This window comes from Ranitomeya variabilis, chromosome 4 (genome assembly GCF_051348905.1).
Source record: "Ranitomeya variabilis isolate aRanVar5 chromosome 4, aRanVar5.hap1, whole genome shotgun sequence".
Taxonomy (NCBI): Eukaryota; Metazoa; Chordata; class Amphibia; order Anura; family Dendrobatidae; genus Ranitomeya; species Ranitomeya variabilis.
The window spans coordinates 501,178,374-501,195,623 of NC_135235.1; the positions used below are offsets into that span (position 1 = coordinate 501,178,374).

A 17,250-nucleotide genomic window follows, 5' to 3' on the forward strand; every position below is an offset into this window, starting at 1 on the left:
TGTACTCCCGTGGCATCATTTTCGGCTTCCGTACATATTTCCCCCGCTTCCTCTCCTACCGAGAGTCATCAAGAAAATCAGAGCAGAGAGGGTACCGGTAATCCTGATTCCGCCAGATTGGCCGCGCCGGGCGTGGTACGCGGAACTAGTTCAACTAGTTGCCGACGTTCCCTGGTGATTCGCCGAATCGCGCAGATCTGCTATCTCAAGGCCCCTTTTACCACCAGAACTCAGAGGCCCTGTGTTTGATGGCATGGCCGTTGAGTCCTGGGTCCTAACCCAGGCAGGTTTCTCTCCAGAAGTCATAGCTACCATGATCAACGCTAGAAAGCCTACATCTTTGCGTATCTATCATCGCACTTGGAAGACCTTCTTTTCATGGTGTAGCGACCGAGTACATTCTCCTCTACATTTTTCCATCCCTTCCATTCTCGAGTTCTTACAAACGGGCTGGACTTGGGTCTCGCCCTTAGTTCTCTCAAGGGGCAGATCTCAGCCCTGTCTGTTCTCTTCCAACGCAGGATTGCCAACAGATTACAGGTCAAGACGTTTATTCAGGGAGTCTCCCATCGGGCGCCCCCCTATAGGATGCCGTTGGAACCATGGGATCTTAATCTGGTCCTCGGAGTTTTGCAACAGGCTCCTTTCGAACCTCTACAAGAGATTTCCCTGTCTCTCCTTTCATGGAAGGTTGCTTTTCTAGTTGCGGTCACCTCTGTCAGACGAGTCTCCGAGCTGGCGGCTCTGTCCTCTCAAGTTCCGTTCCTGAATTTTCATCAGGATAAGGTGGTTTTGAGGACATCCCCGTCTTTTCTACCAAAAGTTGTACCCTCTTTTCATCTCAATGAGGAGAATGTCTTACCCTCACTCTGTCCGGCACCAGTCTATCGCATCGAGAAGGCCCTTCCCACACTGGATTTAGTGAGAGCTCTTAGGAGATACATCTCGCGGACAGCATCTTTTCGCAAGTCAGATGCCCTATTCGTGCTCCCGGAAGGACCGAGAAAAGGGTTTCCCGCTTCCAAGGCGACAATAGCCAAATGGATCCGTTTGGCTATTGAGGAGTCCTACCGAGTCAGAGGTCTTCATGTCCCAACAGGGATTAAGGCTCACTCCACTCGGTCAGTGGGTGCGTCTTGGGCCATCCGGCACCAAGCTTCGGCAGCACAAGTTTGTAAGGCTGCGACTTGGTCCAGCCTGCATACCTTTACAAAACATTACCATATTCACTCTCAGGCCTCGGCAGATGCGACCGTCGGCAGACGAATTTTGCAGGCGGCTGTGCCGCATCTGTAACTTGTGGGTGCAAGTAGCAATTGCAGTTAATTGTTTTCCCACCCAGGGACTGCTTTAGGACGTCCCATGGTCCTGTGTCCCCCAGTGATGCGTAGGAGAAAAGGAGATTTTTGTGTACTCACCGTAAAACCATTTTCTCCGAGCCAATCATTGGGGGACACAGCACCCACCCTGTTAGCCTATTGGCTTTGATTTTTGTTGAGTTAACTTGGTTTTTGACATAGTTCATCCTTGTTAAATAATAAGCTCCTACTGCTTTGTTACCGAACTGGTTCACTGAGAGCCAGCAGGAGGGTGTATACTGCAGGGGAGGAGCTATTCTTTCTGTGTTTACTTAGTGTCGTCCTAGTGGCAGCAGCATAACACCCATGGTCCTGGGTCCCCCAATGATTGGCTCGGAGAAAAAGATTTTACGGTGAGTACACAAAAATCTCCTTATTTGTCTGGTGATCACCAACATTTTTACCTATGCCAATAATTTTCAAATGAGTGTTTTGAGTGTATAAAGCCGGCCCCATTAACAAGCAATTTATTCATACATTTCTAGGAGGAATAAGAGTTGTGGAATTTTCAGAAAAGAATCGATCTCTCTTAGGCTAGGTTCACATTGCGTTAGGGCAATCCGTTTAGCGCTAGCGGATTGCGCTAACGCAATGTTTATTTAGGGGCCGCATTAGGGGTCGCGGTAACGTCCCCGCTCTCGCAGATCCCCGATCTGCGAGAGCGGGGAACGGACCTCGGGCGCACCGCGGACGCTGCAAGCAGCGTCCGAGGCGCGCCACAGAAGAACGGCACATCGCTAGCGCGAGCTGAAAAAGGCACGCGCTAGTGATGCGCTACAGGGAAACTTCACATTGCTGTCAATGGGTGCGCTAACGGACCCGTTGCACGGCGTTAATTGCGACATTTTCGCCGTGCAACGCTGTCCGTTAGCGTGCACACATTAACGCAATGTGAACCTAGCCTTATTTAAAAACAATTGGGCCTACATACTTGATGACTCAATGCTCATTTTTTTTTTTTTTAAACCTTGTAAAAATAACCTGTAATGTTTTTTTCTTGCAGCTATGAGGAAGAAGTACCGTTGTCTTGTGATCGCTCGTGAATGGGTGCTGGACAGCGTGTCAAGTCATAAACTTCAGGCATTCGACAGTTACCTTGCATGATCCAGGCTCCCATCCTGTGGAGATGTTCTTTTGTTACCACTTACACACAGTCTATGGTATAAACAAAATGACTTTTCTGCTGTGCATCTTTAAAAACCTAGAGAGCAGGACCTAAGAGTAATTATTTTTTTTTTAGTTAGTTATCCTCCAGGCAATGCAAAGTTGTGATTTTTTTTTTTTTTTGCCTCTTCTCCCAAACACCATATTGTAGTTATTTTACTCTTTAGCTCAAGCTCCTTAATAATCTGCTTTCAGTTGCTGCTCAGCAAGAATCTGTGCTCTTTTTACAGTCGGGTACAAGATTTTCCCTATCAGAACCTCTTTGCTCCCCTCCCCTGTAGTCACAAAGAAAAAGTCTATTACAAATTGTAGAGTCTGGATTCTTGCTGAGCAACAGATACAATCACAACTTGAGGGACTTCAGCAAAGCAATTAGAACCGCATTGCAGCCTGGTGTTTGGGAGAGGAGGCAACATAGGGTAACAATGTATGTTACAAACTTTAATAACGCAGCAAAGCTTGATCAAAAATTCTATTAAAGTTGTTATTCTTTAAAGAAACACTAGGAAAAAAGTCTACCTTGTGGTATGACTTGTGCTTTGCTTTTGAGATCCACTGTTCAAAATATGTCATTCACAAGATACAGAGTAATGGCTTTTACTGAAGTGGTCCTCTAAATGACAGCTTAAGAGTCCGATCCTCCATTTTATGTGACTTGGGGACCTTTGTCTGGGTGACATGCAACACCACTGCTACATGTCCTTATTCTTGGCTGGATCCTCATCTCACTGGAATCAAACATGGGCATGATGGGCCATATAACCTTCTAAATGTTTGTACACACAGCATCTTTTAGACGTTGATGGACCTGCATAGTTTTTAAGCAGAAGACTCTTCTGGAAAATGTTGGCAGTGGTTTTTCTGAAGTGTTGTTCTTGTGACGATTTCGCCACCACTACTGTCTTTTTTATATATTCATGGAAGATGATGGGGACTTGCAAGCGGAGCCCACCTAAATAATGGTCAGGTCAATTCTTTTACACTCTTCACGGCTTTCCAAGTCTGAAGAGATTAAAAGAAGTTATAATGAACATATGCACAGCAATGTCAAAAAGACTTGCTTTTGCATAGGCTCTGTCTTTTTCAGATGGGTTCCCAGCATATTCCGAGTCATGTGCACATACCCTAAGGGAACTTTCAATAGTCATTTTTCATCTAAAGTGCTCTACTGACATTTTGCTGTCCCTGCACAGCACACAAGGCTTGATGAATCCTTGGTGTATCATGCAGTTAACACTATGTTTCGACTTTATAAGTGAATTCTAGATTGTTCTATGATTTTATAATGGTTTGATATATTTTATTGTTCAACAGTAAGTAATATCTGTTGCATTCCGCCATGAGAAATGCTTTTATAGATATAAACTGTTAGCAGCTCTGTATTGTACACGCTGAGTTAGTAGAGTTGAGAGCTACTGGGTTCATACCCTTAAAAGTGGAACAAATATACGATACTCCTACAGTGTACATGCAGGGTATGTGTGCCCATCGATCACCTGTATACCCTAGAAAGCGTATTACAGTCTCCTCCATGGGCTGTAATGGTGTAGGCCTGTGTTAACTGACATTGAAGGAAATTACACTGGAATGGACCAATTCACCTTACATGCCACTGGTTAAAATTTAGGAAAAAGTACAACAATACTGTACATTAAGGGTATGTGATGTTTTAAATCTTACCACATATTGCCCCTCGTTGGCTTTTTGCTGTGGATTTTATTGGCCTTGTATCATGATGCTGAAATTGTAAATATTGTATTTATGATGTGATCAGTTGTGATTGAAAAAAAATGAAAATAAAGTTAAAATGCAGTTTTTGTGTGTGTTACTAGAAGGTAAATAAATTTGTCGGTCTTTGCAAATACTTCCCAATAAAACGATTCTGGAAACCATTTCCTTTAAATTCTGCTTTATACTAATCCTGTGTTATCCTTCCTGGAAATGTATGACAAAGGGGCATGTCCTTAAGAATCTAGCACTGACTGTATAGTGTCATGATGTGTACGGGGTGCAGTAATATCCAGTTATTAATACATTTACAAGAAAAATAACCAAGGAACACAAATGCCGAACCAAAACCTCATGGTAAAACTGTCTGCTTCTTTGTAAGAACGATAATATTGGGATGTAGAAAATGTCCTTACAGTGTTATCAGATGAGAGATTGACTGGTTATAGTTGCAAACAGTCCTGAATTTCTAGAAGGAAAATCATGCTTTTAAGTGGGTATTGCTTCCGGTTTTGATTGTTCTGGGGGTGGTACTTACACATTCCCGTTTTGGTGACATGGCAAGTGTGACAGATTAGCCCCTTGGGGATTGGCCTGTCTAATTTAGGCCTCTTGTGCATTCTATATTATGGATTATCTATATATATAATTGTCTAAGGGTTTTTCCGTCTGTCTGTCTGTCCCGTTTATTCATTCTCTGATTGGTCGAGGCCGCCTGGGCCGCGACCAATCAGCGACGGGCATAGCATGGCGACGATGATGTCATAATGGAAATCCCGCGTCTCTGATTGGTCGAGGCCGCCAGGCCTCGACCAATCAGCGACGGGCACAGTAGCGACGGGCACAGTCGGAATCATCATTGTCCATATACTACGGGGACATGCATATTCTAGAATACCCGATGTGTTAGAATCGGGCCACAATCTAGCGACGGGCACAGCATGGCGACGATGATGTCATAAAGGTTGCCTCGACCAATCAGCGACGGGCACAGTCTGCCGCGAATTCGCCTCGACCAATCAGCGATGGGCACAGTATCGACGTAGATGTCATAATGGTTGCCATGGCGACGATGTCATAAAGGTTGCCTCAACCAATCAGCGACGGGCACAGTCTGCCGCGAATTCTGGAATCATCATTGTCCATATACTACGGGGACATGCATATTCTAGAATACCCGATGCGTTAGAATCGGGCCACAGTCTAGTAGTTCCCATAGAAGTGTAAGGGACAATACTCTTTGTAAAATATGTCCATAAGATGCATATATATCAGCCAGTGTTGCATGAATCAATCAGAATAACATTTGCATCTGTTCTTTTGGACACAATATTGTAGAAGTAATTTTTCTTAAGACAGGCATCTTGCTTAGATTTTTTTTCTCCAAAATATTTGTACTCTTCCATAGTGCTGTTCCTTTACTGACTCTTGCAAAAAGAAAGCTAATTATTCTATACATATTGGTGAAAGGGGAGTTCAACTAGCCCATAGACTATATGTAGATCGTTCTTCAAAAAATTAGGAAGAATGCCGAACAGTCACATGATATAAAAAATATATATTAATTTGAAGTGCAACAGTAGTATGCTGTTCAGTGATGAGGCAGTGACCCAGCAAAGTTCAAAGCAAAAGTCTCTTTAATGTTCAACTCACAAAAACACAGGACATGATATTCTCCTGATCGCAGCCGAGAACCGTATCCTCCAGTTTGCAGCCAATAAACACGCCAGTCCACTTCCAAGACCAGTTGCCGTGGGTGACTGCACCGCTGTGGGTGCCAGGCCTTCCAGCTGCCTTGGCTGTTTGGCTCCACTTGCCTGTGTTGCCTCACAGGTAGAGCTCTGCAGAGCCTCCTGCTCTGTACTCCTCCAAACACTAGACTGACACTGAACCTGACACATCCAAACCCTTTACTGCAGGATTTTTAACTAGAATCTGTGGCCTTGTGCCACATGGAAAACTCGGCCAGGAAGGAAACCGACTGCCCCGCTACCAACCTGTAGTCGGTTTAAAAAATAAAACCCCAGCAGGTTTCCTTAAATCTGCCCTGCACACATAGCATGCCCAAGACCAACACACTCCGTGCGCATTCTGGGGGGAACACACAATGACCCTCACAAGTAACACCAGTCACTGCCTCACTTATATATACACTGCTCAAAAAAAAAAAAAAGGAAAAAAAAATAAAAGGGAACACTAAAATCCCACATCCTAGATATCACTAAATGAAATATTCCAGTTGTAAATCTTTATTCATTACATAATGGAATGTGTTGAGTACAATAAAACCTAAAAATGATCAACGTAAATGATAACTAATATCCCATGGAGGTCTGAAGTTGGAATGATGCTTAAAATCAAAGTGGAAAATGAAGTTACAGGTTGATCCAACTTCAGTGGAAATGCCTCAAGACAAAGAAATGATGCTCAGTAGTGTGTGTGGCCTCCACGTGCCTGTATGATCTCCCTACAACACCTGGGCATGCTCCTGATGAGGCGGCAGATGGTCTCCTGAGGGATCTCCTCCCAGACCTGGACTAAAGCATCCGCCAACTCCTGAACAGTCTGTGGTGGAACGTGACTTTGGTGGATGGTGCAAGACATGATGTCCCTGATTTGTTCAATCGGATTCAGGTCTGGTGAATGTGCAGGCCAGTCCATACCTTCAATGATTTCGTCTTGCAGGAACTGCTGACACACTCCAGCCACATGAGGTCTGGCATTGTCCTGCATTAGGAGGAACCCATGGCCAGCCGCACCAGCATATGGTCTCACAAGGGGTCTGAGGATCTCGGTACCTAATGGCAGTCAGGCTACCTCTGGCGAGCACATGGAGGGCTGTGCGGCCCTCCAAAGAAATGCCACCCCACACCATTACTGACTCACTGTCAAACCGGTCATGCTGAAGGATGTTGCAGGCAGCAGATCGCTCTCCACGGCATCTCCAGACTGTCACGTGCTCAGTGTGAACCTGCTTTCATCTATGAAGAGCACAGGGCGCCAGTGGCGAATTTGCCAATCCTGGTGTTCTATGGCTAATATATTTATACAGGATTAAAATATAACTTACTGGATATATTAAAAATATTGCAAAACAACAGATATCTGTTGTTTTGCAATATTTTTAATATATCCAGTAAAAGTTATATTTTAATCCTGTATAAATATATTTGAATTTTTCTGAGGATTATACCACAGCTGTTTCTGTTCTATGGCTAAGGCGAAGCATCCTGCATGGTGTTGGGCTGTGAGCACAACCCCCATCTGTGGACGTCGGCACTCAGACCATCCTCATGGTGTCGGTTTCTAACAGTTTGTGCAGACACATGCACATTTGTGGCCTGCTGGAGGTCATTTTTCAGGGCTCTGGCAGTGCTCCACCCGTTCCTCCTTGCACAAAGGTTGAGATAGCGGTCCTGCTGCTGGGTTGTTGCCCTCCTACGGCCCCCTCCATGTCTCCTGGTGTACTGGCCTGTCTCCTGGTAGCGCCTCTGGACACTACGCTGACAGACACAGCAAACCTTGCCACAGCTCGCATTGATGTGCCATCCTGGATGAGCTGCACTACCTGAGCCACTTGTGTGGGTTGTAGAGTTCGTCTCATGCTATCACCAAAAGGTTAATGATTTCAGATTTTCAATACAAAAAAGTGAAAGTCTTTACAAAGAATGATCTATTTCAATTGTTTATTTCTGTTAATGTTGATGATTATGGCTTTCAGCCAGTGAAAACCCAAAAGTCATTATCTCAGTAAATTAGAATACTTTATAACACCAGCTTGAAAAATTATTTTAAAATCTGAAATGTTGGCCTACTGAAATGTATGTTCAGTAAATGCACTCGATACTTTGTCAGGGCTCCTTTTGTATCAATTGCTGCATCATTACGGCGTGGCATGGAGGTGATCAATCTGTGGCACTGCTAAGGTGTTATGGAAGCCCAGGTTCATTTGATAGCAGCCTTCAGCTCGTCTGCGTTTTTGGGTCCAGTATCTTTCATCTTCCTCTTGACAATACTCCATAGATTTTCTATAGGGTTAAGGTCAGGCGAGTTTCCTGGCCAATCAAGCACAGTGATACTGTTGTTTTTAAACCAGGTATTGGTTCTTTGGCAGTGTGGACAGGTGCCAAGTCCTGCTGAAGAATGAAATTTCCATCTCCCAAAACCTTATCGGCAGAAGGAAGCATGAAGTGCTCTAAAATTTCCTGGTAGACGGCTGCGCTGACTTTGATCTTGATAAAACACAGTGGATCTACGCTAGCAGATGACATGGCTCCCCAAACCATCACAGATTGTGGAAGCTTCACACTAGACCTCAAGCAGCTTGGATTATGTGCCTCTCCACTCTTCCTCCAGACTCTGGGACCTTGAATTCCAAATGAAATACAAAATATACTTCTATCTGAAAACAACACCTTGGACCACTAAGCAACAGTCCAGTTCTTTTTCTCCTTGGCCCAGGTAAGACGCATCTGGTATTGTCTATTGGTCATGAGTGGCTTGACACAAGGAATGCGACACTTGTAGCCCGTGTCCTGGATACGTCTGTGTGTGGTGGCTCTTGAAGCAATCACTCCAGCAGCGTCCACTTATTGTAAATCTCCCCTACATTTTTTAATGGCTTTTTCTGAACAATCCTTTCAAGGCTGCAGTTATCCCGGTTGCTTGTGCACCTTTTTCTACCACACTTTTTCCTTCTACTCAACTTTCCAGTAATATGCTTGGCTACAGCACTCTATGAACAGCCAGCTTCTTTAGCGATGACCTTGTATTTTGATGTATCCCCGTCTCATGTACAGCACCATGGAATTAATGGTGCTATATAAATAAGCAATAATAATGACCTTGTGTGGCTTACCCTCCTTGTGGAGTGTATCAATAACAACCTTCTGGACATCTGTCAAGTCAACCGTCTTCCCCGTGATTGTGGAGCCTACGGAAACAGACTTAGGGACCTTTTTAAATGCTTACGAAGCCTTTGCAGTTGTTTTTGTTAATTATTTACTGAAATAATGACACTTGGGTTTTTATTGGCTGTAAGCCATAATCATCAATATTAACAGAAATAAACACTTGAAATAGATCACTCTTTGTAATGACTATATAATGAGATTCACTTTTTGTGTTGAAGAACTGAAATAAATTAACTTTTTGATGATATCCTAATTTTGTGAGAATATATAATGTATATATTTACATTTCGTGTATATAGCTGCCAGGGTCACAGATTACACGACTGTATTCCACTACAATGTCACCGATAGAGTGCAAATCTTCACAATAGAGAATATGGCTTTTTTTTGCTCAGGCTAGTCCCTTAACTCCTGCAAGTGCCAATATCTTTATTTGCTCTTTCCTTCCAAGGCGTTTGAGACAAAATCATTTTCAGTGTTGCACAGCCCCAGGCTAGGATTTTGCATGCATTAGCAAATAGCATTTATATTCTCCATTTTCTCCCTTATGTGTATTTATATAAATACCCATCGTGTTCAATCGCTAACCGCATTCAAACATTATTGAAAGGATTGCTTTGTGGCACTGCATCTGTAACAAGCCTGCAGCAACCTCCAATTTGTAGGCTTCCCAGTTTAATTTCAGCTATACATACAGTACTTGATGGGAGCTTTTTAGGATAAGCTGGTGTTGTGCTGAATCTATTTCTATGGGAATATATCTGTATTGTAAATCTGCTAAATAACGGTTTGTAGCCAAACAGCCAAAATCATTATTTTCAAGTCTGAATACACGTGCTTTATGGCCTCGCACAATCCAGATGTTTTATTGTAGTGGATGGGATTTTGAAAACTGTACATAGCCATGTGATTTTCTATAGTTTATTGCTTTTTTGGTTTCTATTAAGGAAAATCAGTCATCAGGTTTTTGCTACCCTATCTGAGAGCAGCATAATGTAGAGAGACCCTGATTCCAGCAATGCATCACTTACTGGGCTGTTTGCTGCATTTATAAGAGAACCCCTGTATAACCCTGCCCACACCTCTGATAGGCAGCTTTTTGTGTACACCGCATAGGCAGAAAGCTGTCAGTCATGGTTGGGATGATACATAGCTCATGAATATTTGGAAAACTACATGGCAGGAGGTGTACTAATCCACTAGTAATGATAAAATTACCGTTTTCTCAGCAGCAGGTTATCAAAACTACAAAAACAGCCCATTAAGTGACACATCATTGGAATCGGGGTCTTTGACCATACATTATGCTGCTCTTGGATTAGGTGGCAAAAACCATAATAATAATCTTTATTTTTATATAGCGCTAACATATTCCGCAGTGCTTTACAGTTTTCACACATTATAATCGCTGTCCCCGATGGGGCTCACAATCTAAATTCCCTATTAGTATGTCTTTGGAATGTGGGAGGAAACCGGAGTACTCAGAGGAAACCCACGCAAACATGGAGAGAACATACAAACTCTTTGCAGATGTTGTCCTTGGAGGGGTTTGAACCCAGGATTCCAGCTCTGCAAGGCTGCAGTGCTGCCCAAACCTGGTGCCATATTCCTTTTAAAGGGTGATTCACCAGGACTAGCCTCCTTGACCGAAGCATCTTGTACCCTAAAGAAATTTTTCTATATATATTTTTTTTTTACATGGATTTTTGAGCAGATTCCGCTCCAAAATCCGCATGAAAAATCCATTCAAATAATGTTTGAATCCGTTTCCTATTACTCTCAATAGGAAAACATATAGCATACATCGCGATGTTTGTTTTTCCTCCACATGAGGCACTTTGGTAAATTTTTTGCATTTAAGAATGTCTAAATTTACACTGCTAAAAATCACAATTTTAGTAAGTCGGCCTCATGGACGTAATAAACCCTCCTATTGTCTTGGGAATTGATCTTCAGGGATTTGAGCTACCAGTCTCCATTTTACTCATGCAACAGGCCATATGCTCCAAACTCCGCTCGATATACCACTGCGGCACACATAATATACACATAATATACACACATAACATCACTGTACAAATAGCCTGAAGGATTAAATTTAGATCTGCCAGCGTCATAATTTTCTAAACGGTGGCACTCAGAAAGGTTAATCAGCACTAAGTTGCTGGGATGTGAGCATTTAAAAGCATCTTTATTCCCATAAATGTAATATCCATGCTGTTTATAAAAGAGTAATTTGCCTAAGCAGCAATGCTGAGTCTGGAGAGAACCCGACTATAAACAATCTCATAATATTTTAGACGTCTCGCTAAAAGCTCCATGCTAGCATCTACTATATTGAATTTGCAGTAAAGATTTGTGCTTATTTTGCCCTGTGCTGTGGAATTAATGCTCACGCCAGAAATTCATAAACCTCTCCTGTGCTAACACATTGATGGCGTGTGCCACATCTGGAAGCCCAAACTTCTGCTGTGGCGCTATAGTGATTGCACCTCGTGTAATCAGCCGTAGACTTGTTTCTTTGGGATTATTTCTCGTGTTCTACTTTTCCTGGGTTCATATAGGGACTTTGACAAATTATCTGTCAGAACATGGCGTATCAAGTGATTACAACTGTACTCAATCAAACGGGTACAGTAATCTGAATGGAGTTGTTGTGGCAGCACGCACATGATCTCCACAAGCCTCATTCAGTTGAATGGGACATTTTCGTCGTAGACTTCCTAATACGGATTTTGTTTTGCGAAAATGATGGCGTTAAGTTGCATATTTCACCCTTTGCAATGAAATCCGGTGACGTCTGCAGCATGAATTCACTTGATGGAGACTTCAAATCAGCTCTGGTCAATTTACAAGGTGGATAATTTCCCTGGTATGTACATTAGATTTCTTAAAGAGAATGTAAAATAATAACTTGCAGATACAGGGTTAATTTGCAGGTTAATAAAGTGAAGATTTGAGGTTGTGGGTTATAGAAATCACATAGACAGGTTAACAATGCAACTATTTTTATTCCATACATCCATGGTTGTACAACAAATCCAAGTAGATGGCCAACATACAATGTCCTCAGTCCACAAGTTCCCAATCTGAGATCTGTAGTTCCACTGGCCCCGTACCACGCGATACCCACTGTCTCCCAACTTTTGGTATCTTCAGCCGGTATAGTGTACAGTCACAGCCTATGTTCCTTCAGACGATGGATATCACGACAGCTCATGGATTCCCCTCCAGCCATCAATCAACCTCCAAAACTCCATTGATCATCCATCCTTCCCAACTTGGATCCTCTCCCTTCGAAGTCACTCCAACAACTTCCTGATTCAATTCTTGTGTCCTTTTCTCCCTCCCCCTTAAACGTTTTTCTTTAGCTCACAGAATGAAGTATATTCCATCACCTGTGACTTCATGTGAGACCCCTTGTGGTGACTGCTCCCCTGGGTCTACTGTCTCCATCCACACACTTGGCCTAGACTGGAAGAACAATGGATTGAGACCTTGAGATATAGAGGGGATTGATAGGATGATTGCTTTACATTTAAGGCCCCGTCTCACACAGCGACGCTGCAGCGATACAGACAACGATGCTGATCGCTGCAGCGTCGCTGTGTGGTCGCTGGGGAGCTGTCACACAGACAGCTCTCTCCAGCGACCAACGATCAGGGGAACGACTTCGGCATCGTTGAAACTGTCTTCAACGATGCCGAAGTCCCCGGGTAACCAGGGTAAACATCGGGTTACTAAGCGCAGGGCCGCGCTTAGTAACCCGATGTTTACCCTGGTTACCAGCGTAAATGTAAAAAAAAACAAACAGTACATACTCACCATCTGTTGCCCGTCAGGTCCCTTGGCGTCTGCTTCCTGCTCTGACTGAGTGCCACCGTACAGTGAGAGCAGAGCGCAGCGGTGACGTCACTGCTGTGCTGTGCTCTCACTGTACGGCGGCTCAGTCAGAGCAGGAAGCAGACGCCAAGGGACCTGACGGACACCGGAATGTGAGTATGTACTGTTTTTTTTTTTTTACATTTACGCTGGTAACCAGGGTAAACATCGGGTTACTAAGCGCGGCCCTGCGCTTAGTAACCCGATGTTTACCCTGGTTACCAGTGAAGACATCGCTGGATCGGTGTCACACACACCGATTCAGCGATGTCAGCGGGACCTCAACGACCAAAAAAAGGTCCAGGCCATTCCGACACGACCAGCGATCTCGCAGAAGGGGCCTGATCGCTGGTACGTGTCACACATAGCGAGATCGCTACTGAGGTCGCTGTTGCGTCACAAAACTTGTGACTCAGCAGCGATCTCGCTAGCGATCTCGCTATGTGAGACGGGGCCTTTACCTTTAGCAATCTACTGTCTGGCCTTAGGTATACATAAGATTTAGCCTGCTCGTCTTCCTCTGCTTACTGGGACAGAATGTAATCATTGATTCCATAGGATGAACTGACAAACAAGCAAATCACTAATAAAACACAGCAAGAAAATATCTAATAAAACACGACAATATCGACGCAACCAGTGCTCTGTGCTGAAAAAAGTCTATCTCTTAGGCTGCTTTCACACATCAGATTTTTTGCCATCAGGCACAATCTGACAAAGTTTGGAAAAAAACGGATCCGGCAAAAGTTGCCGCCGGATCCGTTTTTTTCTCATAGACTTGTATTAGCTATGGATGGCCTCACGTCTCATCAGTTTTTCGCCAGATCCGTCGAAAATTGGTTTTCCGGTAGCTGGAGAAAACGGACATAGTAACGTTTTTTGTGTCCATCAAAAAAACGGACATTTGCTAGAATGGAAGCCTATGGTGCCGGATCTGTCAATTGACGGAATCCGGCGATGGATTCCATGCTTCGATTGTTTGTAGGATCCAATTAGCTGGATCAGCTAGTCAGATCCGTTGAAAAAACGAATCTGTCGCATTAGTTTTTCACAATCTGCGACAAATCTGTTTTTTTCAACATTTGACGGATTGTGCCTGACAGCAAAAAAACTGATGTGTGAAAGCGGCCTTAGAGCTGTGGACTCCGCTCTACGTCCATTTGTCCTATAGTCTTTAGTTAGTGGCCAGCTCCTCACAAGCGTTATGGAGATGCCCCAAGGAAAGTGAGCTATATTTCTCCCAGGAACTGCCAGCTATCAGCCATAGAGGTGGTTACCGCTGCAGTCACCCATGATTCAGTATAGTGAGAGATGGCTGTAGGCGTGCCTGTCCCCACTGTGACTGACAGCTCACTCAGCAGTGCATCAATATAGAGCAAGCGGTCAGTCTGCATTTCAGCCGCTGTACACAGTATAGTGAGTGGTAGCTGTAATTGCTCCGTGCACGGCTGTATGACTGAAAGCAGTCAAAATTTTGCTATCTCCATTGTAAATTAGGTTTATTTGTAGATCTTGCTAACTTTTGACTTTTTGCAGTAAACCAATGAAAGAACAATTTACACACAAAATGCACTTCTGAGGATTCTTAGCCTGTTCCTCATGTGCACTGGCATGCCTAGTTCCCAAATATTCTTATGTTTGCATACTGCTACCACCTTCAAATCCCATCAAAGATTTTCTATGGGCTTCAAGTCAGACAATTGTGACGGCCTCTCCAGGATCTTCCAGAATTTTTTCATTTTTTTTTTTTTTTTTTTAAATCTTGATGTGCTTTTTGGAAGGTCCAAAGAGGCTCAAGCTTCAGCTACCTCATTGGATTACATGTTTCTCTTAGGATTTCCTGATACTTTATTGAATTCATCTTGCCTTCTACATTCTTTTTTTTCAGTGCAAGAGGAAGCAAAGAAGCCACAGATCATCTCAAATCAACTGCCACGATTCACTTTAGTCATCCCCAAACTACCGCCATGCTTCACTGTAAGCAGGGTGTTCCTGATCCGTAAGCCTGAAGAGATCCAATTTTGTTCTCTTCTGTTCATTCTACAGAACAGAATCCCAAAACTTCTGTAGCTTTTTAAAATATGATTTTGCACATATAGGAGCTGCGTGTTTTTGTGCTTTTGGCTTAGTAGAGGTGTACATCTTGGATAATGGGCATGTAGACCTTCAGCATTTAGTATGCTTTTAGGCCACATTCACACATTTAGTATTTTACATTAGTATTTGCAGCCAAAACCAAGAGTAGGTGAAAAATGCAGAAGAGGTGAACGTGTTTCTATTATACTTTTCCTCTGATTAATCTACCCTGCTTTTACAAATACTCATGTAAATTACTGAACATTTGAACATGATCTTTCTGTACAATCTAAAACCTCAGTGCCTTCTACAACCAAACCTTTCAACCTTTCTGCAGGTCCATTTTTTTTTTTTTTAATACTATCACTGCCTGCCTCCTCAGGAATCTGAAAGCTACCTCTTTCTGCCATGTCCAGATCACCTGGGGATATGGTGCTCAGAGCGCAGACAGTATGGGAGGTAAGCATGTGTGATTTTTTTATTTTTTTTTACGCTCCTCAACATTGAAATTGCAACACTAGGAATGAAAAGTGGTGAAGTTCTGGAAATTACAGGAGTGATAGACATGTTCATGGTATGCAATTGATGAAAAAGTTATTAATGCTTGTCTAATGAATGTTCTGCCTAGCCGAATGCATTTAGGCACACAAATCATAAAGATCTCCTTCTGGCAGCTCCCTTTTCAGTTGTTAACCAATGACAACCCAGAAGTGTCTGGTGGGAAACAAGTCCGTAGATGCTGCAGGCCTAAACATGATACCATTTTCATGTTGAAAAAACGCTTCTGGGCAATTCTGGAGGAACCAGTGGTTCCATGTCCAAATCAAAAGGAGTAGGACCAATGTCACATGCCTTTGTGAAGACTTCTTCATGGCCATGCGTATTGGTCAGATTTGAAGAATGGTTCATTCCGTAGATTTCGCAAGCCAAGCCTAAGGCGTCAGGATCTTCTCAATCCATCAGGAGATGTTTGCCTGACATTGTGCTCCAAGCCAGACGGTCAGCTACAGGTGTTACATTAACCTTATGCCGATGTTCTCCAAGGCTATCATGATGCACAGCAAGATGGCAATGGAAGCTGGGATGGAGGTCTAGTCCTGCACATTCATTTTATTTATTTTACTCGCTTGTATAACACCATTAGTTTCCACAGCTCTTTACACACATTATCATCACTGATCCCCATTGGGGCTCACAATCTAGGTTCCCTACCAGTATGTCTTTGGAGTGGGGGAAACCGGATACCCCCAGAGGAAACCCACACAAACACAAGGAGAACATTAAAACTCATTGCAGATTTTGTCCTTGGTCCAGTATAATGGACATATACCAATGTTTCTTTTTTTCTAATCCAATCCTGGTTTTGACAAATATGAAAGAACAAAGGTCCTCCAGACAAGAATTCTATTCTTGTCTGGAGGACCTTTGTTCTTTCATATTTGTCTAAATCACGGTCCTCCGTGTTTAATTATTGGGGCATATTTTTCATGGTTCCAATAGCAGTTACTGCAGTATCACCGATGGCCAGTAGATGTCACTGTGATACCCCCATTTCTCCATAGAGCACTTTATGGCACAGTTATAAAGCATGTTTGTAATAAAAAGAATGGACTCAGAAACTGATGTTTGGACTTTTTTTTTGCCCTTTGCCTTTCTTTTCAAATCCAATGCTCCATAGGTAGCAAACAGTTGTTCCCCATGGGTCAATACAAAGTAGTGCTATTATTATTATTTTTTTATTGTTATTCCATCGTATACAGTTATTAGTTTATGCAAAATCTTTTCACAAATCGAGCAGGGAAGTCTAACGCAATTTAAATGGTGATTGTCATTTCAGCAACTGTTGCATAAATCAATAGTGCAAATAAATATCAGCAACTTTATTATTTATCCTATAGAAATATGATTTTCTCCACCTATGAGCCACTTTCAAACACTCGCCTTCTGCTTTAATCATTTACTGAAAAAACATTCAAATCATTCTAAAGGTACCTTCACACTGAACAACTTTCCAACGAGAACGACAACGATCCGTGACGTTGCAGCATCCTGGATAGCGATATCGTTGTGTTTGACACGCAGCAGCGATCTGGATCCCGCTGTGATATCGTTGGTCGGAGCTAGAAGGC

At 43.1% G+C, this 17,250-nt stretch overlaps 1 protein-coding gene across 2 annotated transcripts in view; it reads left to right on the plus strand.

Annotated features, from left to right (window-relative positions):
• BRCA1 (BRCA1 DNA repair associated) overlaps positions 1 to 4,422 on the plus strand; it is a 220,792-nt gene extending 216,370 nt beyond the window's left edge. Inside the window, exon 23 of one of the 2 annotated variants that reach the window (XM_077252036.1) lies at positions 2,362 to 4,422. In XM_077252036.1, the coding sequence (XP_077108151.1) occupies positions 2,362 to 2,462 (101 nt within the window). In that variant the 3' untranslated portion in view covers positions 2,463 to 4,422. The remainder of the gene's footprint in view (positions 1 to 2,361) is intronic. The other variant, XM_077252038.1, reaches the window with a different exon arrangement.
• Positions 4,423 to 17,250: the final 12,828 nt, after the last annotated feature.